Source organism: Anopheles ziemanni, chromosome 2, assembly GCF_943734765.1.
Source record: "Anopheles ziemanni chromosome 2, idAnoZiCoDA_A2_x.2, whole genome shotgun sequence".
NCBI classification, from domain to species: domain Eukaryota; kingdom Metazoa; phylum Arthropoda; class Insecta; order Diptera; family Culicidae; genus Anopheles; species Anopheles ziemanni.
Window position 1 is genome coordinate 57,355,636 of NC_080705.1, and position 25,591 is coordinate 57,381,226.

The following is a 25,591-nucleotide window of genomic DNA, read 5'->3' on the forward strand; positions in this document are numbered from 1 at the left end:
ACCAGCAAACCGAGGTTCAGGGCTCCGGCCAAACGAGAGCGGTCGGCGACGGCGGAAGCAACCATCAGATATGCACCACTTCGCGGAGGTTTCGCTCTTCACGACGCCAGCCGTGTGACACAACGCTGGAAAAATGGTTGCGCTACCGACAGCGTTCCACAAGTCGTTTGTCGATGGTCGCTTTTGGAAAGGTACAGGTCGTCCCCGCGTCCTCTGGCTGTTCGCTCCCTGGTGTGCGCAAACCCGTGTAAAGCCGGTCAATGAAAGCGATCATCCATCGTTCACGTGTACAGAGAGGGTACGAATTTCACAATGTTACATCAAAACCGGGTAAACCGGGGCACGGGTGTGGGTCGTTCGGAAGTCCGTTTTGCGCCACTCCCGGTGGGAGCTGAGGTAGGAGCCACCAGCGCCAACTGCGTCCACGAGCGGCGACTGCGAAAGCGGTAATCCGCTAGCTTCTAGAAAAGCCAGCCGACGAGAAGGTTAAGCTGCAAACGGTATGAAGTGAAAAAATAGATCATCTAAGTTTCAAGGACAAGTCCAACGCCAGATCTTAAGCCCCAACACAACCCAAACGAACGCTGGTACCGCTGTCCAAAGGTAGGTTTGATGTTAAAGCACAACAGAACAACAAAAAAGCTGTCAGCACACACGGAGAGCAGTCGTACTTAGCGGAGGCTTAGCAAAACACGTTCGGTACTTAGGCTTGACCCGGCGACGTTTACTACCGGCTTACTACTCGGCGACCGGTCCGCATCATGAGGGCCAGCTTCTCCGGGGCAGCTCACAAACAAACCGTGCGAAGGAGAGAAGCGAGATGATACTGAACGTGTCGCTGTCAGGAGGCAATCCCGACAACCGGCATCGAGCGGCACACCTACAGCACGCCCATACGAACACACATGTAACCGGAGATTGATCGAAAAACACAATTCAATTAACTTCAAATAAGCTGATCGACTTTATGTTTCGTATGACCCGCGATGAAGATAAGAAATTTGTTACTTTTTTGGTAGCTGTAAAAATCATTGAGCAATTTTATATTTCATAACATTACTTACAGGCGCGATCCCCTGGACGTTTGGCAGTTGTTTTCATCGAAAATTTACAAAATAGGTTGACCCGTACACACATGCAAAAGTAGTGGTAATATCTGTAATATTATATGAATGTTTTGACTCTATCGAGAAAGAGCCGGTAGACAAGTTAGAATTACTTTTTGATAGGATCGAAAAACAAAAGCGTTATCGTATCGGTAACGAACGATGCGTTTTTAAAGATGAACCAAAAGGAATAGAAATAAGCATTTTCTTTCTAAAAATCCTGTCAGATAGTACCGTACATTCCAAAACATTGCACGGCATTTCAAAATAAAAATCGTTATTCGTTCTAAAACGAGGTACGTGTGCTTTACACTGATAGGGGAAATAAAATTAAATAATCTTGCTATTCTATTCTTCGAACAAGAATTTTCTGACAAAATTTAGAAAATCAACAAACCATGAAGCCTCCAGCAAACATATTGGTTTTATGAAAAAAAGGAAGTCGTGGAAAAGTGTATGAAAAGATAAAATTTTATCATCTACTAAAATCGTATGAAAAGATGAAATTTTATCATCGACTTGTACAAACGCCCGTTCATTTTATTGCTTAAGGCCCTTATAAGTGTAAATCAATGTAAACTAATAAAATATGTAGTTTAAGTTCAATACAATTCGTGTACGGTCCAGATGATGACAAATTTATCAATACTCAACTTGACAAAATTCAGAATTTACATTTTTATTTATCCTTGCGTTTCGTCGTGTACTAAATGTGTACTAAAAAGATCGCACACTCAGCTCATCTCATCTAGATCGATCTGCACATCCTGTTCCCGCACGGCGTGCTGCATCCTGCCCGGCGAACTGATAAGAAGGCTCGGCTGCCGGGAGCATCCTCATTCGTTCTTCTATCGCCTGTGAAGTGATAACGCTCAGTTTCAAGCTCCGTTGATCGGTGTCTTCCTTGCCTCCGGGTGTGCGCGCGTGTGTGTGTGTTGTGTGTACGTGTGAGCGTGTGTTCGTTTGTGCGTGAGTGCGTTTGTGCGTGTGAGCAAAAGATAGTGTGCTACGGGTATCCTTCAGTGTGACTCTATCGCAGTCAGAACGCAACCAGGCCGTTCGATCTCCTAACTCGACAAGCACTTTCCTTCGTAGCACCTTTGTCTATCTTCCGCTCCGCCACAGCCACCACAAACCGGTCGCACACGCCCTGCGTTAAAATCGTCGCTCGTTTCGTAAAAAGCATCAAATCCGTCAACATGCACACCTCGCCATCCAAGGTAATGGCGTGCCAGGTGATCCAGATCTTCTTGGAAGAATGCGACGAGGTAAGTCACCGGCCATTTTCCTAATTCTCATTGTCTGCGTGCGGCGAGTAGTTTGCATTGGGGTGTCAATAACTCGGGGATGACTAGCGGCTTTTTTTCGACTAAGCTGAGCTGCTCTCAATTTGGAGACCGATCGGCCAAAGCAAATCAAATATGACTTGTTTTTTTTTTTTTAAATCAATCGAATATTCTTTTTTCAACACCGAAACAGCTTAATAGTCACAATATAGGTTATGGGCAGGAGAGGTTTTAGCTAGAATCGAAAAGGTCACCGACGAAACGCATCGGTCCATGCCGGGACTGCGCGTTGGTGAAGCGATTCGGGCCTTTGAACGACTGGCAAAAACGGAACGGAACGTACAGAATCGATGTCTTTCACACACCGGGCTGGGCCCTTGACCGTGTGAAGTGTGAGATTTAAATCACCTGTTCGTTTGCACGTGCACTTGTGTTAGTGTGTGTGTGTGTAGGTATGTGTCGGGTACCTCGCTGTGGGCCACGCAACTGCAGCGGCCGCCGTGTCCGATTGTCGCGCCCTTCGACGCGATCTCGATCGCGATTTCAATGGCGCGCGAGTTAAATGCGTTTCGTATTGCATTGCCGGTTGTGCAAAAAAAAAAACATCGGGAGGTTGCACCTTGTAGCACGTATTCCACGCGGGAAGAGGGGCCTCGAAGGGGGCGAAGGAAATCTATATATTATCTAATTGCAGTGCCACTAATCGCGGCGTTATGGGCTCGTAAATGGCCGCAGAGCGGCCATGCTGCCGGCGCGTACAAAATGGCCAAAGATTCGTTCTGGCCTTCCTCTCCGCGGTGGCCATTGCCAAAAGTGCATGGCCACATGCGGTTGCTCGCTTCGCGCGATGTCGGTCATTGCATCGGGTTGTAAGAAATTTTAATCATTCATTACGCTTCTAGGCTGCTTTGTGGTCGACTGTCATTCCTAGGATTGTTTGTAGAAATTATAGCTCCATAGAACAATACATTTTAATGCTTGTGTTACACAAATCAATCTTTAAGCCCCTTACATTTATCATTGAGATGAAATTACCATGCATATCTCTCAAACATCAAATGGGTTGCTTTCCCTCGAGCACATGTCGTGTTGTGCGTTTTGTGCAATGCCATACTCGAACGGTCCACCTGATGCCCCAAACAATCCGAGCGAAAGTCGACAGACATTAACCTCGCTCCCCTTCGAAACGTCACCGGCAGACCATCGATGCGGGATGACCCAAACACCACAATGGTGTCCAGCCCGGCTCGCCAGGATTCACAAATCTCAAGAGGAAATACACACACACACAGTCACGGGCCGAAAATCGATGCGTCGATAGCACTTGACCGATATCAGCGCCACCGTCCGGGCTGACGTGACTTTCGGCACAACCAGCGTCACCATGATGGCGGACGCACTCGAAAGGTCCTTCCAAGCAATTCCTCCATTACATTACTGGTTGCCCGCAAACTTTCGACCAATTAGCCACGGGTGGAGAGTGCGATGCCCTCAACACCGGGTGTATGATGCGTGCCGGTTTCATGTTTTCGGCTGCTGACACTTTAAAGCACGTCATAATTGCAACCGTACGCTTCGCAGGCAGCGGTACGCTCGACACCTTTTGACGGCCATTTTCATCTTTAACGAGATCGTTTAATACTCGCTTACTGGCATTGTCATCTTCATCGCGTCGACTCCATTGAAATTACCTTACATAATTCGATTATTCAATTGCTGTGACTCGACGCTACTCGATAGGCTTTCGAATACACGCAGTAATAATCGTGTCCCTCGAGTCGACACGGTGGGTTCCGAACAGGTGGTTATGGCGATAAAAGGTATTTGCGGCTAAAGAAACTGAACCAAAATGATTGGAGTTCTATCTGAAAGCACCACTGTTCAATCGGAGATCCCTTCTTTTTTTAGGTCTCACTTGAAGCACGAACGAACGCGTGGGCCAACAAGCAGGTAGTACAATTTCCGTCAGCCACTCCGCGTGTGGGGGGTCTTCTGAGTCGACTAATTACAATAAATCCATTTCAGCCAACACAACAATTACAAGCCTACCGTACCGTCGGGCCATCGTGCCATCGTTTCGGCTGGTTGCTGTTCGAAAGGGCCATGCTGGTTGGGGGGGCGGGAGGAGCCAGAAAATGGAAAAGGGAAGCAACTATCATGCCATATATTTTCCGCAAATATGCACATGCTTCGGAAGGCGACGGAAGGGCCACGAGTGCGGAATGTGCTCTGCCATTTATTGAGGTTAAGTTCAATGACGGACACAACACATTGCGCTAGCTTGTCGTAACGGTGGTGGAAACTTTGATGGCGAGATGACTTTCCGGATGTGTAAGACGTGTCGGACGCGGAGGATTAAGTTCCACACGGTTCTGTAGGGGTTATCTTTTTTTTTATCTCGCTTTGCTTGTGCACTTAGGTGCACTCTTCCTCACATTACCGGATGTAGAGAGAACTAAGTGCGACGTATACTAAGTGTGTAACGGACGTGCATTACATGGTGACAGCTTGAGGTTACTCCATTCAACACTTCCTGCGAACAGGATCTCATTACATCCGTACCGGCACGTTAAGAGTCGGTATAAACGCACACCTAAACTACTTTTAATTATTCATCAGTGGAGTTTTTACAACTTTTAGCAAGTACTGACTCACGCCAGAAGATAAGAAGCCAAACAAACGTTATATCGATCCCAAGGCTGATCGTTACGTCAAGTTACGGAGGCACTCGTTTCCGAACATGAGCTTAATTTAAGGAACATTCTCTCGCTCCCCAACTGGTTTAATCCAATTAGTAATCCAAGCTGCAATTTTCACAAGACTAAGCAGCTTTTTTAACGACGCGAACAACTCTTTACATCGCTTACGATCATGGTAAGTGATCTTTCTTACTGTCATACAGTGGGCAAAAGGCAATGGGTAAGAACAAAGCATACCAACACAAGTGAACGGTTTGTAAAAACATTTGGTTTAATTTTCAACGTCCGCTTTGTATGGCCATTATGCAGTAATTTCGTGCCACTGTACGACTTAATTTCAATTTCGATCGATTTTTCGCTTCCACTACGAGCGACTTAATAAAGACTCCCTTCCTTCCGTTGTGCTCATGGTGGCGGTGGCACTGTTGAGATTTGATTATTTCGTGTTTGTTTTTATTTTTTACCTCGTCCAATTGGACCCAACTCGCAGCTACTTTGAAGTTTTGGTTTTACTTTTGCTCCCTTTTGCTTCTTCGCTTCATTATTCCTCTTCCTCGTCCGGCTGTCTCCTGCGCCACGGCGGTGCAGGCCGGTTGCTTTCGGTTTCGGTTTCGTTTTCATGTTTTATTACGCCGACCTTCAGCCGGATCATGGCCCGTGTACCGGGCGCTTACTCATACGCGCCACACTGTAGGGGCCGACCGCTGTTGGAACCGCGATGTGTGTGCGATGCACAGAGGTGTAAGGTTTGCTGGCGTACCGTGCATTTGCTTCCGATTTGGTGGTCGATTAATCCCGAGCTAATGCGGTGCGACGGAGTCAACGTCTGCGTGCAAGATCACGACGGCTGTTTCTCATTAGCCAGGGCCCAGCAGCTCGGATGTGACGATTTGGGGTGATGGCTCGTGTAGCGATGGTGATGTTATTTTTGGAGTTTCGGAAACCAGCTAAGACGCGCTCAGCTCCAACGCCGCGTTCTCCAAAATCGTGCAACAATGCTCGAGGACTCGGTAGATGAACGCCACGGATCACCGGGCTTATGGTCGATGCTAGCCGAAGTTCAATGTCAGTGTCAGTCCGTCCGTCAGCTCCCCTATAGCATGTGATGACGACGGAGTGAACGACGACGGCGACGACGATGATGATGATGATGGTGATGGTGCTGACGATAATGACGGCGAATGGGAAGTGACCAGCGTTGATCTGATCGAGTCACGTTTGCACGATCGATCGCCAGTCTCCGGACAAGCCGTGCCAAGTGCCAAGAAGCGATACACTCACGTCTGAAACCAGCGGGGCCGACCGAACCTGTCAGCTGGCCTTCCCCGTGGACCGGCGAGCAAAACCATCACCAAGGGTTAACGTACGGAGCAAAGACGGACGAAACGACAGACAGACAAACAATCAACAGGCACACACATCCACACATACACAAACAAACCCTACGAAGACAATGCAAAACTTTGTCTAGTCTATTCCGGGCGCGCGAGATGTTTCGGAACAAGTTTTCGGAAACAACGGAACTGAGAGATTGGACCGGGCGGAACATGCCCAGAAGGTTGCGGGACCTTGGATTGGTCAGCTTTGACCTGGCCCGTCCGGGATCGGGCGCCCAGATCCGCATTCGCGTGCTCTAAACCTGCCCGACCAGCAATATGCGCGCAGGATCGCTCCACAGAATTCAAGAATAAATTAATTAGCCCCACACAGCGAAACGCTCATAAGCACACACAGGCGCAGGTTTGCGTCGGGGGCAAACAAAGGTTTTAGGGGCCAACAAACTGCAATCCAATCCCGCCACCGGAGCGAACCTTCTAGTCAGAACCCTTCCTAATTCTCCCGGTACTTAGCTTGCCCCTGGTTGGCTCCTGGATCGAGACACCCGGCAGTAGCGAGATCCCCTTCTACCTGCAATGCGACCAAAGGGAAAGGATATCTCAGGCGAGCCATGCCTTCACGCGGGTCGCTGGCAATCCTTGGGAGCCGCTGGTGAACCTTGAAAGTTATAGGAGTTCTAGCTGCATGTTCTTGCGCCAATGCGACTGTTTATCCGATCCGGTGGTTGTGCGAAAACGGAACTGTTCAATCGATCAGAACCGCTGCAATTCGCGTTTCTTTGGTAGAGTTCTGAACATCATCATCTGCTTCTCTCGGTTGGGACGAGTTCTCATAAGGACAGACCTGTCCATCGCCGAACAAAACAAAAGGGTGGGTTTTTCGCTGTTGTTATTATCCTCGCGGGGTTGAATGAAGCCTCTTTGTTGAGTTTCCTCCCTGTCTTCACCATTCGCGATACGATCGGTGCAGCTGCTTTTTTTTCCCCACAGAAGCTCATCTAGCTTCAATATTCCTGTGCCTTTCCCCTCTTGCCAGCGTAATGGAAGAGCTAATTGATAGTTCCACTAATCAAAAGATCGTGATTGATCGTGGCTGATTTCATTCAACTCTCAGCCCGTCCAAAGGGCTGCCTTTCCCGCGGCATCATCTTCACCGTACATCAATGGCCATTCATGGATCAATTTAAAGCACCGACCCTACGTGCTGTACGAGCGGGACGGATATAACCGTCAAAATATTGAACTCAAGGAGGAGGTCTGGAGGTTGATAACGCGAAGGAACTTCTCAAAGAACAGCAACCGTACGGCAAATCGTGCGCTACAGCAAAACATCCAGACCACTGTTGCGTTGACCTCCATGGTAGATACCAGGTACGCACGATTAGCGTGTTGCGAAACGCGCCAACACCTCCACCGGGACGTGTGGCTTTGCGTAGCTCATAAAAGTATAATTCGTCGTCGCACTTCTCTAACCGCTTACCATTAGCATATATTCCATTAGGGTAGTTTCCAGTGCAAGCGATCCGTTTTATTTCCCGCCGGACACCTGTTGCCAAGAAGCGGATACCGGGCCAAGAACTCGGCCGCCTACACCACAACGCTGACTAAAGCCCGTAGCTGGAGGAATTTCCGCGATCAACGGCTAGCTCAGAGGTTTTATTTATTTTTTGCGTCGCTCCCATTCCACAACACGCTACGCGATGTGTGTAATCAACGTCAGCGCTAGTTGTGATAAGGTCTGAATCGACTCAGAATGCTGTAATGCGCTAAATGCAGCTTGTTGTACGTGGAATTTATTTTACGAGCGTATCGAATGACGGAACATTGTGCTGTTTCAATTTTAATGTTAAAAAACAACATGCTCCACAGCTAGTGGAGGTGATGACGAGTAATAATCGGTGTCTATTGCATCGGTATTTTTCAATACAGAATCTACAGATTTGCCCTTATCATCTCAGGCTCGAACAAGATCTGACCCACGAGACCGTGTAAATGTACCGATTAGCGTCAATTTTTTCTTTCGTCGACCTTATCAATGGGAAAAGAGCTGATATTGTACTCTGCTTGTCGATCGCCACTTTAGAAAATGGCTTACGTCAACCTCAGAGCAACGAGAAGCTTAAACTATTCCTCCTCCACGCTGTATAAACTAGAGTAAATTGTCATATCGGATGTTGATGCCAACCCTCGATCGATGTTAATTGAAGCACTGCAATGCACTTAGCACTCACAACGGGCAAAACGAAACCTGAACCTGCATTCCCGCTTATGCCGGGTCGGTCGAACCTACCAGACGCGGGTAGTCTGATAGAATAAATCGCGGAACCGGTTGAAAAACAAACGGCACTGTCCACTTCGAAATAACCTTTGTTTGGTATTTCCCAACAGAAGAGCGCACAGATGTACGCCCGATGTGTGGAGTTCAACATTCGGACTCGATCGCGACTTTCGTCGATCGATGGAATCCCCGAACTCAAACACGTGATGACTAATGCGGAAGAGAATTTGAACACAAACCCGCCCCGGTCTAGTGGCGCAACTTCAATGGGAGGGGAGTTTCTGATCTTCCCCTCGTTTCATCCTCAAGCGATTGGCGGCAAAACCCTTCCAGAAGAGAGACGAATGACTTAGTTCGCTGGAAGCAAGCGACGAACCCGTCGAATTTCTGCTGAACTTGTCTGAGCTTGCTACGCAAAGCAGGTGGAGACTTCCTGCGTCAACTGCAAACGATAGGTTGCACTGGGAAAGTTGGAATGGACAAGTTCCTCCTCCAAACGAAAAGGGAACGCGTGGCTCGAACAAACGCAATGGGCCGTGATGCGCTTTGGAATTACCCGGAACCGGTTCTTCAGTTCGGTAGGGTCGCGGTGCGCATTGCGGAGAACTGCTCGAGGATCGACGATCTTCTACAGGTTTGACCGCGCGTACGCATAGAACAAGCGCGGGAAGACCTGTTTGGTGCTGGGACGATGACTGGGGTGGTGCTACCGAATCGGGGAATCTCCGAAGGCTCGCACGCTACGGTCTGGCGCATTTTGCAATGACGTCGACGCGTCCGATATAGTCACGCAGGGGATTCCTGCGCGTTCGCTTGCACCATTACCCATGTGCTGAGTCGCGTGGCGTCTTCTTCTGGCTAACTAAACTACGCTAATGTCATGATCGGCGTTTCGCGTTAGGCCAACACGCTTCTCAGTGCTACCGTTTTTTTTTCTATTTTACGATTTGTGTATTTCTGAACGTAGTTCTTTGCCTCTTTTTGCTCCACCGCTATAAATCATGCGCAAAGTTTTACGGGTCCTTTCCACAGGTTTGTTATGAATCTGATTTTGCTAGCGGTTTGCGAACCCAGCAAAAAAAAGGAGGAATTCGCAAGGTTATACTGCTATATTGCGTCTAATTGGGAATATAATTACGAGCCTTTCGGCGTCCGCTAGCCGAGCGCTTCCTGAAAATAAATACCTACAACAGAAGGATGATGCAAACTTTCATTCCGGAGCATCATCCTGCCCGTCCAACTCATCGATAGCATCCCTTGGACAGGTGGCCCGAACGGTCAACGACGGACCCAGACCCTCTCCGGATGGATAGATAGATACACCTGAGACCTGCCCCACGTCTCTGTTTCGCTTCTCCACTCGTCCACAAGCGCCAAACCAAAGGTCTGAAGACTTACCGTCCGCCAGCGACGTGATCATTTTCACGCGCTTCCACCACAACAACAGTAACAACAACAAAACCCCGAGGCAGGCTCGACGGTGGCTCGTGTCGGGACGTCAAGTAGGGTGCACTATTAAATCAATTACCTCCAACTCCTCGACAGACAACACACTTCTTGGAGGCGCGACGTTAGCGTTCGCGTGAATCTCTTGTGTTGCCATCGGACCGGCTCGAACGCATTGTCGACTGATCGGATGTCGATCAGGGAGCGGTGTAAAATTTTCTTCCCCACCTCCCTGGGAAAGGACCGACCGGCAACTCCTGACTAGACTTTCGCCCGGCGACAGACCTACACCAACCACCGGCGTGCCTTATTGCGATGCTGCAATTTCTGCCCGTTTCATCTTCACATGTTTGCCCGACATTATGCAGAGCTGAGGTGTTTTTAAGTATCTGTTTTTTTCTTCACCACTCACGGGTTCTCTTTTTCTCTTCTGTTTTGGTTTTATTTTTATTTTTTTAAATGTTTTTTTCTTTGTACCTTTCATCGAGCTCTACCGGTTCGTCGAGACGTTGGCCGCTTTGAGGTGGGTTTACACAACACCGCGTGCGTAGTTTTGTGGCCTCGGGCGCGAAACTTGAAATATTTCTTTTTTCGTTCGTGATGGAACCTGCCCGAAAAACAATAAAACTCTTACCCACCGAAGTCTTTTCTCGGCTTCGAGTCCCAAAATCACCCATTTCTCCGTCAACACGCCATCGCCTCGATTGATGTGGCGCTCGAAGAGTAGCATAATTATGATCGTTGCATACACGATCAGTATTTATAGCTCAGAAGGAGGTGAAATTAAATTAAATTAAAAAAACCAATGACTCGCTGTTATCTGTCTTTTAGCGTGAGTAAACTCACTTGAGTGACAGCCGATTGTTGGGAACCTCGCTTCCGTCGAGAGTCTTCTGAAGTTCCATTCGAAAGCCGTTACGCCCGAACAGGTGATCGAATCGGAGAGAAACACGCCGATGCTGTAATAGGAAGGGCGTAGGGCGTAAAAGTTTAATAATAACGCAAACAATAGACGATACTGGTTTGGAAAGCTTTGGCGTACGTGACTGCCGACGTGAAGGTCAGCGCTAAATACACCAAACGTCGGCGTTCTGAAAGATGGCGCTCGCGAGATAGGAACACATTGCGCTCTAGATCATTCCAAATTCCCTCTGATCATCTCCGAGACTCCTCGCACCTAGAGCTGTCCGCCTGTTTCAACCTGGCTTTTCATGAATGAAAGTGTACTTTACACACAATCGCATTTTTCTGAATGAAACGTCCCAGCCGGAATCGGTGGGAAACGTTGGCTGCGAGGCTTGTCTACACTAATTTCCGATTGCAATCGGACTCGAGCATCATGAGCTGCACCGGGCAGTTGTTATTCGTTCGAGCAAAATGCTTAGAATATTTTAGAGGAAAAATCGTTCCGCTAGACAGACAATGTAGAAGCATTGCAAAACTGAAAAATAATAAATGCGGAAAACAACCACTTTTGCCTTCATTCATCTCAATTCCGGTGCGAGTAGGCTAACAAGCACCGGCTTAACCAACTTCTCGTTCCTATTGCGATGCACTTTCTTATTGTTTCCTTTACAAAAACGAAAACACTCGCTGCGGCGATGATGATGAGAACTATGGCGGTAGGAAAGGCAAGACAGAAAAAATCCCCGCTAATAGGCTCGTTCATCGGTTCGATCGAAATCGAAAAGGGTAATTGACGGAGCCGGCGTGTACTTTTCCGTCCCACAATTACGAACGGGTGTGGCAGCGTCGCGTTGCGAGTGAACTAAAGTCAACGGAAAAAGTCACACATGATCGCGAAAATCCAAGATCCACCCACCCCACTTACAGTCATTCGAGGCTGATGGGTGGATGGTGAATTGCAATTCGCTTCACGCGCGAGGTGATTCCATCCAGCTGGCCCGAACGTACGTCACAGCCGTCTCGGGTATGTTTTGGTTCGGCAAAATCCCGGCCCCTTCGCGGGACGTGAATCATCGCGACCACGCGAGCTCTACCTGCACTTCAAGACGCATGAAGACGAAGAGTGTTATTTTTGAAGGAAGTTTTCCGCTCTTACGCTGGGATTCCCCGAGGCGATTGTACTGTAATCATTAGCAGGGTAACCCAAGGGGCACGGTTACAGTGGAGTGTTGGATGGAAGGGTAGCGCTTTGTAGGCTAAAATATTAAAATATCCTCATTTCCGCCCCGTGGCATGGGCAGTTTAATTCAAAAACAGGGAACAGACCATAACAGTCCGAGAAAATCCCGTGTCGCCAGGTGCTTACATAAACACTGGGCGGGTGGGGTACGTGTTTGCCAATTTTCTCATCGTTCGACCCAGATCGAGCGCCTGGGACGCATTGTTTTGTCGGTCAAGTAACGACGCTGTCGGCATCCTGTCCTACCTGTCCCGACCCATGGTTTGATGTTTTCGTTGTGTAGGGCAACATAAGGGGCCGCAATAAAAACGTCTGGCCGCCTCTCCACAATGTCGCTCAAGCGTAATATCACATGTTTTGGGCTTGTTTATCTTCTGTCTAATGCGAAAAGTTTATGACATTGCACTCCAATATTGCAGGTAGCGATTTTCTGTGAAATTTGTCTGTTTTGATGTGCTTAGAAGCTTTTTCTCGATTTGTTAAGTACCTCTCGGGAGTTTGACGCAAAACCACGAGATTGATGGCAACATTATCCAACAATCGGTCAGATTCGATCAGGAGGCTCGGCCTAAATGTGGCGATTTTTCTTGTCGCAGCGTCTCGTACCTGGGATATGTTAATTAAATTTTATTTTGGAACCTTCTAGAACGAGCATTAAGCGTTTGAGCAACGCCATGGGTATAAACATGACGAAATTACAACCCCACAGCTAGACCGGTACTCTTGGCAAATAAAAACAACACTTTGTCACCGGCGAAACCCGCGAACATAACGCCGGAGTCTCGACTTCCGCTTTTCTCTTTCCTACCCTCCGCATGCTGCAGGGAGCTTAATTTTGTGCGTCCTCCGTGCAAGCCGTCCTCCTCGTCAACATATTTCGGTGGTAAACGCACCCCTTTCCTTAGAACGCCGCTTGGCGAACGGGAGGCGAACTGGACAGTCGAAGGAGCTACCGCCACCACCACCACCAGCGATGGACGCCTAAGAAGCCCAGAGATCTTTCAAATCGCAAACATATTACTAACCGGCGTCAAACCTGTTCCCGTCCGGGGAAGGAGTCTCCTTCTCCTGCTCTCTCTCTTTCGGGGTGCCATTAACCGACAGATTTCGGCCCACTGTCGGCCACCACACCACATGACCGCGTCGCCGGCGCGCCATTCCCCTCCTGCCTTGACTGTACTGCGTACAATTTTCCTACACTAGCGCCTATTGCCTTGATAAAGTTTGAAATTTTACTTTTCAGCTATTTTAGCCACAATTCGTTACCAATAGACAGTACTTATAAACCGGATACTTTTTCTCCATTTGTCCACGTTGCATTTGGTGCGTATTGAACCATATAAATCATAACGCTTGTCTGAAACGTACAACAAAATGCGAGCATCCAATGAAGCAGCTAATAAAACAAAACTTTCAGACGTCTGGAAATCCCACAAAATTGTATGGGATTTACGTATCGACTGCAACATTTGAAACCCTCAATATTGGGCTCATTCTAAGTTTCGTCTGGTAGTCATTAGTAAACAGCCTAATTGGAAAATTGCCATCAGTTTAAAATTCACGAAAATTGTTCTGAATAAAATATGTCATCTAAAGCGGACATTGGCTTTAACTGTACTTAGCTATTGGAAGCCGATGCAATAAAATATCATTTTTCTATCGACACTATCAACATGTCAGCGATAATGAGTATCTTTTAGTCCTCTAACAGGTGTTCAATACCCACATCTTAATGGGAACAAATTTGTTGGACAAGCACCTTTCACCACGATACCTTTTATTTATCGTTTGCATTTTTGTACAAAATAGTAAATCTAGCTTTCTACTTAGTAAACTGTTTATCAACAGCAATCGACCTGACAAAAGCAAGAGACAGCCCAAAGTTAAACAACCACCATTCGAGATTTTTGTTCCCAGTTCGATGTCCTTGAATTACCGATTCATCTACTACAAAAAAAACAAAAGCCATGCGATGTTGAATACCGGTTCGGAATCGGTAATTACCGCTCGGCAAACCAATCACAACGCTCCACTCCATGTGTTGGTCACTAACACAGCCGATTTTTCACGCACACAGCCGTCCCAGGGCGCAAAATCGTGACCGTATTGTTGTCGCAAAACAGCATCCTACCTCACGAACCGTGTTGCACGACCGCGTGACTCCGTCCGGAGGAGGGAGCGCTACAGTGCGCGCGTTGCACGGCGCGTTCAGGTATTTAAACTGATAGCGAACGGAAAGCGGCATGCATTCATAGGTTTGCTTGCTTTTTGCAAAGTGCCGAAGTTTTCGGAGACAGCGAAACACGCACAGAGAGGTCCTTAGAGACGCCGACGTTCGCCGTAGTAATTTAATTCGCTCGCCCTTTGTTCACCAAACGCCAACCAACTTCCGCGTGCCGTTTTGTGTGCCAGTGTTTCTCAACGCTACGACAAACAGGATAACGAAACGCCCGCGAGTCCTGCACGGTATCAGTCACACCGTCCGAGACCCCTAGCTAACGAGCAAAGCGCAAGATTAATTAGACGACGAATCGTCCGTACACTCGCCATCTCCCGAAACGAGAGCAGTTTTCGCCGAAGGACACCATCTAGCAGACGCGTGCTAAGTCTTCGGCTTAAAAAGGCATCGAACAGGTCTTTGCAAACGAGAGAGCAGACGCAGCTTCCAAATCCACACCCCGTTATCGCAAGTTTAACCCACAAACTTATCCAAAAATGATGGCCGTCGCTGCTGCCCAGAAGAACCGCGAAATGTTCGCGATCAAGAAATCTTACAGCATTGAGGTAAGCATTTTTGAATTGTTTTTCCGCTGTCGCTGTTGGGGAAACCCGAGTGGGGAAAACCAGTTAAAAAGTTGTGTTACATAGGGCGCGGGTGGCAGTTCCTTTGCTAAGAACATTTGTTAAACCCAAAGTGCTCGGACATGGTGTTTACGTGACATGGTGACAGGAATCGGCGGAAAAGTAAGCCTAAAGCTTTGTGTGGTGTACTTTAGTAACTCCTACTTTTAAATCTAAAACCGTTCGCATCTCACTCAAGCGTTCCACCGAGGCGTGCTCGCCACAACAATGTAAAGTAGTTTATCAGAGAGAGAACGATCGATCGAATCGTGTGTTACTAAGCACCGAGTACATTCTAGCAACATTGTGATGCTTATTGCTAGCATAAGGTCGGCGAATGTCAGGTCCGGCTAGTGCCACTTTGCACTTTGTTCTGAAGCGTAATAGTCTTGCAAAGAGGGAAGATAAAAAAAAGCATAAGACAGAAGGCTGCATCGAGAATAGTCTACACAGTGTGTGTGTGTGTGTTTGTGTGTAAAATGAGCTGTCCTAGCGAGTAGAACAAGGAATCGAGAGACTTGCACCGATGAGCGTAAATCGTCGAGAATCGTTTGGGTGTGATCTAAGCCAAGATCAAACCAGAAACAGTAATTATCGAGTAATAGATAATTGGATAATTTTTTTTAAACCGGAGTATTTGTTCTAAGTCTATGAATAACGCACGTTTGTTTGATGGAAAGCTTGTTGAAGCTGCCCTTTGTTTTTGCCCTGTTTTGTTTTCTTCAATTTTCCATGGGTTTAATATTTGAAACACATGAGTTTAATTTTGAAGTAAAAATACAACACTTTTATTTATGAGATGTTTTTTCCTCACTCAGCTTCTACAGTTTAGCAACGCACACTCCATACAGTAATTATCGGACCCTAGTTCCCCAACCAGTTTTGTGTCCATGCAAATTATCAATTTTCATGGCGTCGCTGTAAAATCGTTCGCAAAGTTATTTAATCACTAGCGTGACGATTTGCCCAGTTCCTGTTGTGTGTGTGTATGTGTGTGTGTGGAGCGATGGCGACGGAGGAAAGAAAAACGTACCAATAAAACGCAATGGTGGCCCTCCTCCAATAACCATTGACATTGAACAATTCTTTATCTTTTCCACCGCTCCCGCGCGGCCCTGAACGGGGAAAAACAAAGTGCAGTCCGTCCGAATGTGGACACTCGGGGGGGGGGGGGGGCAGGAAATGGGCAACGATCGTCGGCAGCGATCAGGTGGCAATTTTCAGCAGTGCGCCACCGAATTGATTCATCATCGATTGGGCACCGTAATGGACACCGACCTCATTATGGCCAATTTCCTTCTCGCCCACTTTGTGCACACGAGAGGTTACGGTCAAGCGGACGGAAGGAAATGGACGCTCGGCGAACCGAGGTATGACGAACGCATGCCGCTGCCGAAGGACGCCTTCATTTGCTCTTACGAGCCAGATCCTTGAGAGCTAGAACCTCCCCCCGTCCCCACAAGTCCGGCGTGGAATAGAAAAGGGGTGGAAAAGCATCTGCTGCACCTTGCTATTTTGATGTTGTGTGCATTGTGGTGGCGCCTTACAACCTAAGCAAGCTCAGGTTCAATGGTACCGTCAACATGGTGTTATTTAATCTTCTTTCCTAGAGAGAGAGAGTGGAAGTTCTTGCAGAGACGATTTCACCAGACCCTAGCATCCGGTCGCTGACAGCGGCGAGCACCCTTCATTATGTCAACGCGAGGACCCAATCCACAAACAAAAGGCCCGTCATGCCAATTTTCCCCGGGTAAACCAAAGCCCACCTCAGTCAGAACAAAGACCTGACCACCGGACACTCTCGTTGCACTCCGGCCGAAAGGCTGGCCCTGCCCTCCGCCCTACCTGGCGCTCCCGAACCCGTTTGCACGGTCAACACGTTTGCGGAAGTGATTGCGCGCACAGTAAGCCTACCAAACGCCAGACACAAACACACACACACACACAAACACTGACCAAGTTCATGTTCGGCCAAACCGGGTCCGAGCGTGCCTTTCACCGGCACGTCGAACCGAAAATGTGGCAAAACCGGCCATAATTGTGCGCCACCTGCGGCGCGGCGGTTTTCTATCTCAAGGTCAACGGTACGAAGAGATCCGTAATATCCGAACGAGAAAGGCAGCAAACACCACCCACCCCACCCCAAACAAACACAAGCACGCAGAGGCGGTGGGGGTTCAATTTATGTCGTGGAAACAAGATCACGATCATTCACGTCTTAGCTGCTAGAAGGGAGGTTACACTAGTAACTTTAGTACCAGCAGTAGCACAGCGCGCCGCAGAATCCTCCGATTGACATTGAATTTGGCAGAAGTCTGTAAATGTAGCCAGAGTAAGTGAGGCACGTTCGCAAACCGGTCCTCGACGCTGGCTAGCGGCCCGCGAATAGGCGCGAGGATCCTTCGCCCACCGGAGGCCAATGGCTGACGGGTGACGACTCGTGATCCTCGGTGACTTGCTTTAGATTTACCTTTTTAGAGGGCAATGCATCTGTTTATTCCTATGGGGCCGTTATGGATGTCAGGTTGCTGACAGCTCGGACAGCTGGACCCCGAACCGAAGCGTTTGGTAACAGCTGCAGGTGTTAGACACGTACGGGCTCGGGGTTTTGTTTATGGGTTTTTTTCTTGCCGCCCCCCGAACCGTGATACCAATGTCAATGGCAGTGTGCGGTTCGAACACTGAAGGTCTGTTCGCACACACGCACCGGGTTCGGCAGACCCTCGGACACGTGGTAGTGCACCACTTGCACAGCCCAATGCAAACACGGAAATGAAAAGAGGCTAGTAGCTACCACTTGGGGCCGCTTCTAAGTAGCGCTCTGCTAGGCGCCCACACACCACAAGACGGTCTGTACACGTAGAGACGTGCGAGGGCTTTCGGAGCGCGGGTAGAGGTGGCGGGCTCCAACCCAGCGTTGCTAATCAGGTCAATCCGTCCGTCCGTTCGTTCGTTGCGCACCGGTAGATCGCGATCATGTCAAGGTTGCTCGGCCGAAGTAAGCCTCCGATTCTCGCTCCGAAACCGCTCCAACCCGTGTGTGCATGTGCGTATGTGTTCCGGTATGCCCCGCTTAGGAGCCTTGTGCAGTCCGAGGCACATAGTCGCTGGACACATCGCGCATCAGTTGCGTCATCCCCGGTGCTCCGGCGTTTGACAGACGGGCGCTCGGTTGGGAGAGTGGTTGCGTTGCATAGCCGCTGCATCGGCTGGTGGCGCGCTGCAGCACATTTCAATCACGAGCCGAGGTTTCACTTCGACACCTGGGCCATCTACTAACAGCACACCCCTAGGCCGCATGGTCATTAGGCTCATAAAAAAAGCAGAACTCATGCACCTTAATATATCCACCGAGCCACCGAACTTGCTCCACTGCTAGGTGTGTGTGCTAGATTGGCTTTGACCATTTTTAGCGGTCATCCTGCCCCGCGCCACCGGCTCCACCGCCCCCACGCCGTCCCTGGCTGGCCACCCTCACCTTGATGGTTGCCGTTTTCGTGCAATTAAATCACGCCGCGTGTAAAACGCGATTTCGCAACGTCGCGAAGATACGCACCGCGTACAAACATTGCTAATCATCATGCATCTAAGACCCTTGATTAACCGATTCGACTAACCCACTCTTTCTCTTTCTCTCGTTCCTTCCCAACAGAACGGATACCCATCCCGGCGCCGTTCTCTGGTCGACGATGCCCGCTTTGAGACGATTGTGGTCAAGCAAACCAAACAAACCGTCCTGGACGAGGCCCGCGCAAAGGCCAACGGTAAGTGAATGTCTTCCGCATTGTTTCACCATTCTCTCCCTGTGTGTATGTGTGTGGTCTAAATGTGTCGATATCCTAGTTGGAAGCACTTTGGGTAGAATCCGTTCGTAATTCGTTGATAAGTGGATATTCCTGTTTTTAATCGTCAACTTCAGCGGTTCTTATGATGTTTCGCCGTGTTTTTTTTTTTTCCTGTTTTACCTTTCCATTGTGTCCTTTTCGGTACATGATTTTCATATCGCTTGAAACCAAAACTCACCCTTTGCGTGTTTTTTGTGGTTCCGCGTTTTGTTTGTTTTTTTTTTTCTCCCTCCAATTGATTGCTAATCAACGATCGTACACGCATGGAAAAACTTGCTCCACTTCCCCGAAGGTTCCAGTTTGAAGTGCTCCATTCTGCAGGCCCGGGAAGAACCACCGATTTGCAGACACTGCCTTTGTCTAGAGCAGAAAATTTAACCCGAAACAGCGACTTCCAGTTCCGAGAACGACTGTTGCGTCCATTTTGTTTCTGAACAACCGAAAGGAACTAGCGAACGGCCAATAAATGTCGGTTAAATTGAATTAACAAACAAGTAAAAAACACTCATACACTTGTCCGAACCGAAGGCCACCCATTCCGTTCACTTTCATTCGCGTTCGTTTTTCTTCTATTTCCTGCTTCTGTTCCGAAACTTCACTTTACTGTTCCATTTCGGTTCTTTGATTTCTTGCTCCCAATTGGCGACTTTTACGACCACTTCCGTTTTACGAAAGCTTTCGTTTGTGTAAAATTGTTTTTTATTAATTTTGCTTTTATTTCCCATTATTTCCTTCTGTTTCTTTTTTATGTTTTCACTACTTTGCTTGTTCCGTTCGACTTTGATTTGGCCAACTTTAATTGCACCCTCCCCCCGCGGTTGACCGTGAGAGCAGAAGACAAACTTCCGCAAGAGGTTCAACAGACAGTCGAGGATCAGGACAATGACGAGGAGGAAATCCGAATGGTTGCAGGTAAGGCAGTAGTGTTGTTGTTGTTGTTGTTATTTGCATGAGTGTTTCGATGTGCTTACCCCGTTGTCCGTTCCGTTCTCCCAGTCGATGACCTGCCGCAGAAGCCAGAGGAACACGTCCCAAGTGCCAACGATGAGGAGAAGGAAACAGGTAGGTGATCGATCGAATTTACCCCGGAGTTTTTGTTGTTGTCCGTTTTCGCCGGTTTGAAAAGCTTTTCCCGGTCACATCATTCATACTTTCTGGCGCTGGCGGGAGAACGTTTCTTTTCGGATAATGTTGAGCCCGAAATAGAAATAATCCCTCGCCTCCGCGGAAAAAAAAAGCAAATGGCCGACTATTACCGGCAGTTCTAGTTCCACGAGATGGTGAGAATGTGTGAACTTCGCCCACTGGTGGGTGGGAGGCGATAAATCACGCTCATAATCAGCAGCTTCATAGTTGTTAAAAAGGATTTACTTGTACCTGGCGGTTGAAAGGATACGGATGACGAAGCGGGCACATTACTAATCGCATCCACCCCTTTTTTCTCTCCCACCCTCGATCGGTGCAGACGCCGGGCTGACGGAGGAGGAGGTGGTGTTGCAGAACGCTGCCTCGGAGTCGCCCGAAGCCGAGAAGGAGGTGGTCCGCGCCGCGGTGGTCGTCCGACTGCGTGACGGCATGGGCTCCCTGGGACGCATCCTCAAGGCGGTGGAGGGCTACCACGGCACGGTGGTTCACCTGGAGTCGCGCCAGTCGCGCAGCGACGGTGTCGCCTTCGACGTGCTGATCAAGGTGGACATGGCCCGCTCCAACCTGCTGCAGCTCATCCGCTCGCTGCGCCAGACGCAGTCCTTCGGTAGCGTTAGCTTGCTGTCGGAGAACAACGTCAACGTGAAGGCGCCCTGGTTCCCCAAGCACGCCTCCGAGCTGGACAACTGCAACCATCTGATGACCAAGTACGAGCCGGATCTTGACATGAACCACCCCGGTTTCGCAGATCAGGTGTACCGCGCTCGTCGCAAGGAGATCGCCGAAATTGCGTTCGCCTACCGATAGTGAGTACATTCTCCGATCGAGTTTGGGGCTGCAGCCGATCTAACCACTCGCCCTTTTGTTTTGCAGTGGAGACCCGATCCCGCACATCAACTACACCGAGACGGAGAACAAGACCTGGTCCGCGGTGTTCACCCGCGTCAAGGAGCTGATGGTGAAGCACGCCTGCTCCGAGTACATCGCCGTCTTCAAGAAGCTCGAGGAGGAGAAGATCTTCGTCAACGAGCGGCTCCCGCAGCTGCAGGAAATGAGCGATTTCCTGCGCCGCAACACCGGATTCACGCTCCGACCGGCCGCCGGTCTGCTGACGGCTCGCGATTTTCTCGCCTCGCTGGCGTTCCGCATCTTCCAGAGCACGCAGTACGTGCGACACATCAACTCGCCCTACCACACGCCGGAACCGTAAGTTGACATTTTACTTTAGTCCTCCCCCCCCCCAAAACCTCCTCCCAACGCCACTCACAAAAGCTCCTCGCAGACCCAGCGTCATACACGACTCGACTTCCGCCGGTCCATTATCATGTTCCCCTGTTTTTTTTCCTTCCCCCCATCAAAACGCCCGAGAGCGCACATCGAGCACTCAAGGCGAGATTTTCCTTCGTCCTCGGTCGTCACATTTGGGTTTTTCATTTCACACTACTCCTCCGGAAGCTCCCTCGGAAGGATCCGGTCGAGGGCAAAAGGCGAACGGGCGCTGACGCTGAGAACAATTTATGGCTCCATTGTGTGTGTACGTGCGCGAAGTTTTCCCTCCCCGAGGTGGGGGTGGGAAACGACTTCACAAGCGCGCCACTGAATGGGACCAATTCACCGCTGAGTGCTGCCATTTTTCCAGCGCTTTAGCTTTTCACGGTCGTCGCAGCTGACCGCAGGCTGAAGATTGTGAAGAGAGAGAGTAGAAGGCATGCATCATATGCTTAGGGTTACTCGGCCTGGAGAAATGCTGGCAGCTTAACCGCAAGGACGCAAAAGAAAATAACACTCGTCGAAGCTCCTTAACGATTCATCAAACAGCGTCTTAAATGTTGCGATTATATTTCATTGTACGGCCAATACGACTTGATTTCTTTCCCCTAATCCCTAGCGAGGGCGGTTAGAAAGAGGCGATTTTTTTTTAAAGAAAAACCCATTCCCAAGCGAAACGTATCGTTCACTTTCCGTGCCTTCGGTAACCCGCTTATCCCGGAACCGGAATGGCTTGCACTGTCTCGTGCCATATCCCCACGGAGTGGAAAGTGGAAGGCAAAAAACACTCCGTTGGCAAGGAATCACTCCACTTCAACCACTTTTCCCACCCGCTGGAACCAACCCTCAGGAGTGACAAAGAGCATAAGACGTCATAATAGAATAAAATGATTTTAACGGCCCACCACCCTCCATGCGCCGCCTTCGTCGTGCCGTTGCCATTGTTGTCTGCTTCCGGGACATCCTGAGCAGACTTCCTGTCCTACCTAACTTTGGTTTTGCACGCCGAGCCAAAATGGGTCATTTCCTGCGGGAGTTGGCCTACGTTCGTCGCAACCAGGGAACGCTTTTGATGTTCTGGTGACATTTTCACTCCTTGGCCGTTTTGGACTGTATTTCTCTGCCTCCCTTTATGTTGTTGTTCAACCCAAGCTAGCGGAGCAACAAGTGGCATTCGACATGCCGGCATGCTGGCAAAATTCTGCGCACCGGTAATAGCTCGTGAACTTTCATGCTCCCGGAGGAAACTCAATTAAAATCCCTCGAAGGGAGCTGCGTCCTTCGTCATCGACCCGATGGTGACGGCAATTGCCCATCCATTGATTCACGTTCCGGACGGTTGCCGATTTCCCAACGGGATGGTTTCGATCGCAATTGAATTAAAACCCCGCTCCCCGGGCGATAGTATTACACCAATTTAGCAGTTTTTCATCACAGCCCAACACAACCCAGCACTGCGCTTTCGCCATCATTCTCATCTCACGTCTCATCTCCTCTTTTCAGCGATTGCATTCACGAGCTGCTCGGCCACATGCCGCTGCTGGCGGATCCCAGCTTCGCGCAGTTCTCGCAAGAAATCGGATTAGCCTCGCTCGGTGCCTCGGATGAGGAAATTGAAAAGCTATCGACGGTAAGTAAAGTGTCGCAATACCGACGTACAATGGCACATACACACGTTGGGGGGCAAAGCAAAAACGCAACAAACGGGCCAACGGTTTAGCCTGAACAACCAACCGAACTACGAACCGCAGTATGAAAACGATAAAAAAAACCAAACAAAAACAAAATCAGGCATAATTGCGCCTCGGAACTGGCTCGAAGCGGTCGCAATTTCGCTCGGTCATCATCCCACGGCCGTTCGGTTCGGTTTCACCTTCGAGCACCGCTTAGTGCCCGTGTCGAGCAGTTCGAGCAGATCGTGCCTTTGCTTCCACGCGCTCAAGTTCTAGAGCCGAGCGTTCTTGGAGTGGTGTGCAGTCTTTGGATGCACAGTACGGTACCGTACGAATCGGGGCCACTGCCTCACTAAGGTTCCGTTCGGTTTTAGAGGTCGATTCGATGTCCCTCCAACGTATCGATGCCGATAGACTTTCGATCGTTAAGAACGCACGCCATGCAAAAAATACCCTCCAGCACACATACCTACACCGAAACACGTTTTAATAAACAACAGAAGAACAGGTTGGGTAGTAAACACAGTACACGCATATGCTGTACCGTGTGAACGCGATCGTTCTTCGGTGGTCAGCAAAGTACTGTGGGGTACTTTGCCGTACAATCTCGCGGTATGATTTATTTTAGCTCGTTAAAAACAAGCACCTACCGCAGCCGGCCGGGACTAGATTTACGGTACTCTGGCATATCGCCGCAGGTGGTGATCTTTTATTGACGCGAGCGTTCTAAATACATTATAATGGGTACTCCTCGTTTGATGGCTTCATTACTGCGTAGTTCGTCGGCCATTTTGTACGGCCTCCGTTTGCTTGCGTGGCAGGTGTGCCTTGTGATTTACATGATCGCCATCATTTGACCTTACGATCATCTCTGTCCTCTTTCCCCGCCACGCGCAGGTCTACTGGTTCACGGTCGAGTTCGGACTGTGCAAGGAGAAGAACGAAGTCAAGGCGTACGGTGCCGGTCTGCTGTCCGCCTACGGCGAGCTGCTGCACGCCATCAGCGACAAGCCCGAGCACCGCCCGTTCGACCCGGCCTCGACCGCCGTCCAGCCGTACCAGGACCAGGAGTACCAGCCGATCTACTACGTCGCCGAGAGCTTCGAGGACGCGAAGGAGAAGTTCCGCCGCTGGGTGTCGACCATGTCGCGACCGTTCGAGGTCCGCTTCAACCCTCACACCGAGCGCGTCGAGGTGCTCGACTCGGTCGACAAGCTGGACACGCTCGTGTCCCAGCTCAACACCGAACTGCTGCACCTCACCAATGCCATCGAGAAGCTGCGGCAGCCGTTCTGCTAAAGCTCTGACGCACGTACGACGTCAGTTCCGCTCCGTGCCGCATCGGGGAAGCATTGACTGCTTCCGGTCGGAGTGGACACCAAACAGCACCACCACCAGCAGCGGCAGCAGCAGCAGCAGCAGCAGCATGTGATCAGATGCGAGTGAGAGACAGAGCGTGAAAGAGGGCGAAAGAGAGAGCGTTGGAACGGGAAAGAGCGAGAGTGAGAGAGAGAGAGAAAAGCGAGACACTAAAGCAAAGCTAAATGGAAATATGGCCCCATCGACAAGGACAATATTTAGTGGCGTCCTGGAAACGAACCAGCGTCCCTCTACGAAGTCTACGCCAATACGCGATGTATACTACAACTACCCGTGCTATCTTCCAGCGCTACTGAACAGTATTCCAAACCCCAGCTTTTCCACCCACTCTAAAGGGGGGCGGCAAAAAATGTGCGATCTCGCACGAGCTGTGCGAGATTGTGCGCTTTTTTCCCCGTCCTCAATCCCCCATTACGTATGCCTGCGTATACGATCGAACTAGTATCCATCGCGGGGGCCACCAAGTTCCCGGGAAGTTGTGCGCTCGAACCAACACCACCTGCACCACCGCATCCGGAACGCCGGAAAGAAGAAAGGGGCGCCCTCAGTTCCCTGTTTAACATCAACAGCACGTGACGACGGTGCGGCACTCGTATTGTCCGGAAGATACGGGCCCCCCATCGTCGGGCCGGATGGAGGGTGGGCGCCCCGAAAAGGGGAACAAGGTGGTCCCAACGCGCTCCAACGAAGAAGCAAAGAAGATAGCTGTACAGCTTCGGTTTTTCGAAGCTCGCAAGCCCTCGCAAAACGAAGTGAACGTGGAACGTGACGCGAATCACTCTCTCTGGGCCGGCCCAGGGAGGTTGAAAAAGCGAAAGAGAGAGAGAGAGAGAAAGAGAGAAGCAGAGAGAGAGAGAGAAACAGAGGAGGACGAACGGAAACAAAAGGATAACAAACAGCCAGCCGACCGGATGTGCCCGGTCGGCACTCCCTAGAAGATCCTCAGACCGACGACTATTCGGTGGTCGAGTAGTAGAAACCCTCGTGATCGTGTTCTGAGCGTCCGTGACTTCTCCGCCGACTCGCACCCCCAACCCGCACACCTGCTTAGTGTGTGGAGGTGTATGGGTGCGTGGGTGCGAACGCGAGCCTACAGCGAACCGTGAAGGAAGGCCCTTCGCTACCATGGTGTGGAGCGA

General features: G+C 49.7%; 1 protein-coding gene across 3 annotated transcripts; it reads left to right on the top strand.

Annotated features, from left to right (window-relative positions):
- The first annotated feature begins 2,274 nt into the window (after positions 1-2,274).
- On the top strand, positions 2,275-24,951 carry LOC131281135 (tyrosine 3-monooxygenase). 3 transcript variants are annotated; one of them, XM_058310389.1, is made up of 8 exons: positions 2,275-2,374; positions 18,792-18,903; positions 19,819-19,896; positions 19,981-20,046; positions 20,450-20,936; positions 21,004-21,336; positions 22,903-23,029; positions 23,970-24,951. In XM_058310389.1, the coding sequence occupies exons 1-8, from the start codon at positions 2,306-2,308 to the stop codon at positions 24,369-24,371; spliced, it is 1,674 nt and encodes a 557-aa protein (XP_058166372.1). In that variant the 5' UTR covers positions 2,275-2,305; the 3' UTR covers positions 24,372-24,951. The 3 variants fall into 3 exon arrangements, with proteins under 3 accessions (XP_058166372.1, XP_058166373.1, XP_058166374.1); XM_058310390.1 differs by lacking the exon at positions 2,275-2,374 and adding an exon at positions 14,999-15,082; XM_058310391.1 differs by lacking the exons at positions 2,275-2,374; positions 19,819-19,896; positions 19,981-20,046 and adding an exon at positions 14,999-15,082.
- Positions 24,952-25,591: the final 640 nt, after the last annotated feature.

Coding starts and splice junctions, on each gene's coding strand:
- LOC131281135 (XM_058310389.1), top strand. CDS start 2,306: ATGCACACCTCGCCATCCAAGGTAATGGCGTGCCAGGTGATCCAGATC. Junction 20,047..20,449: donor CGATGAGGAGAAGGAAACAG/GTAGGTGATCGA, acceptor CGATCGGTGCAG/ACGCCGGGCTGACGGAGGAG. Junction 21,337..22,902: donor CCCTACCACACGCCGGAACC/GTAAGTTGACAT, acceptor TCCTCTTTTCAG/CGATTGCATTCACGAGCTGC.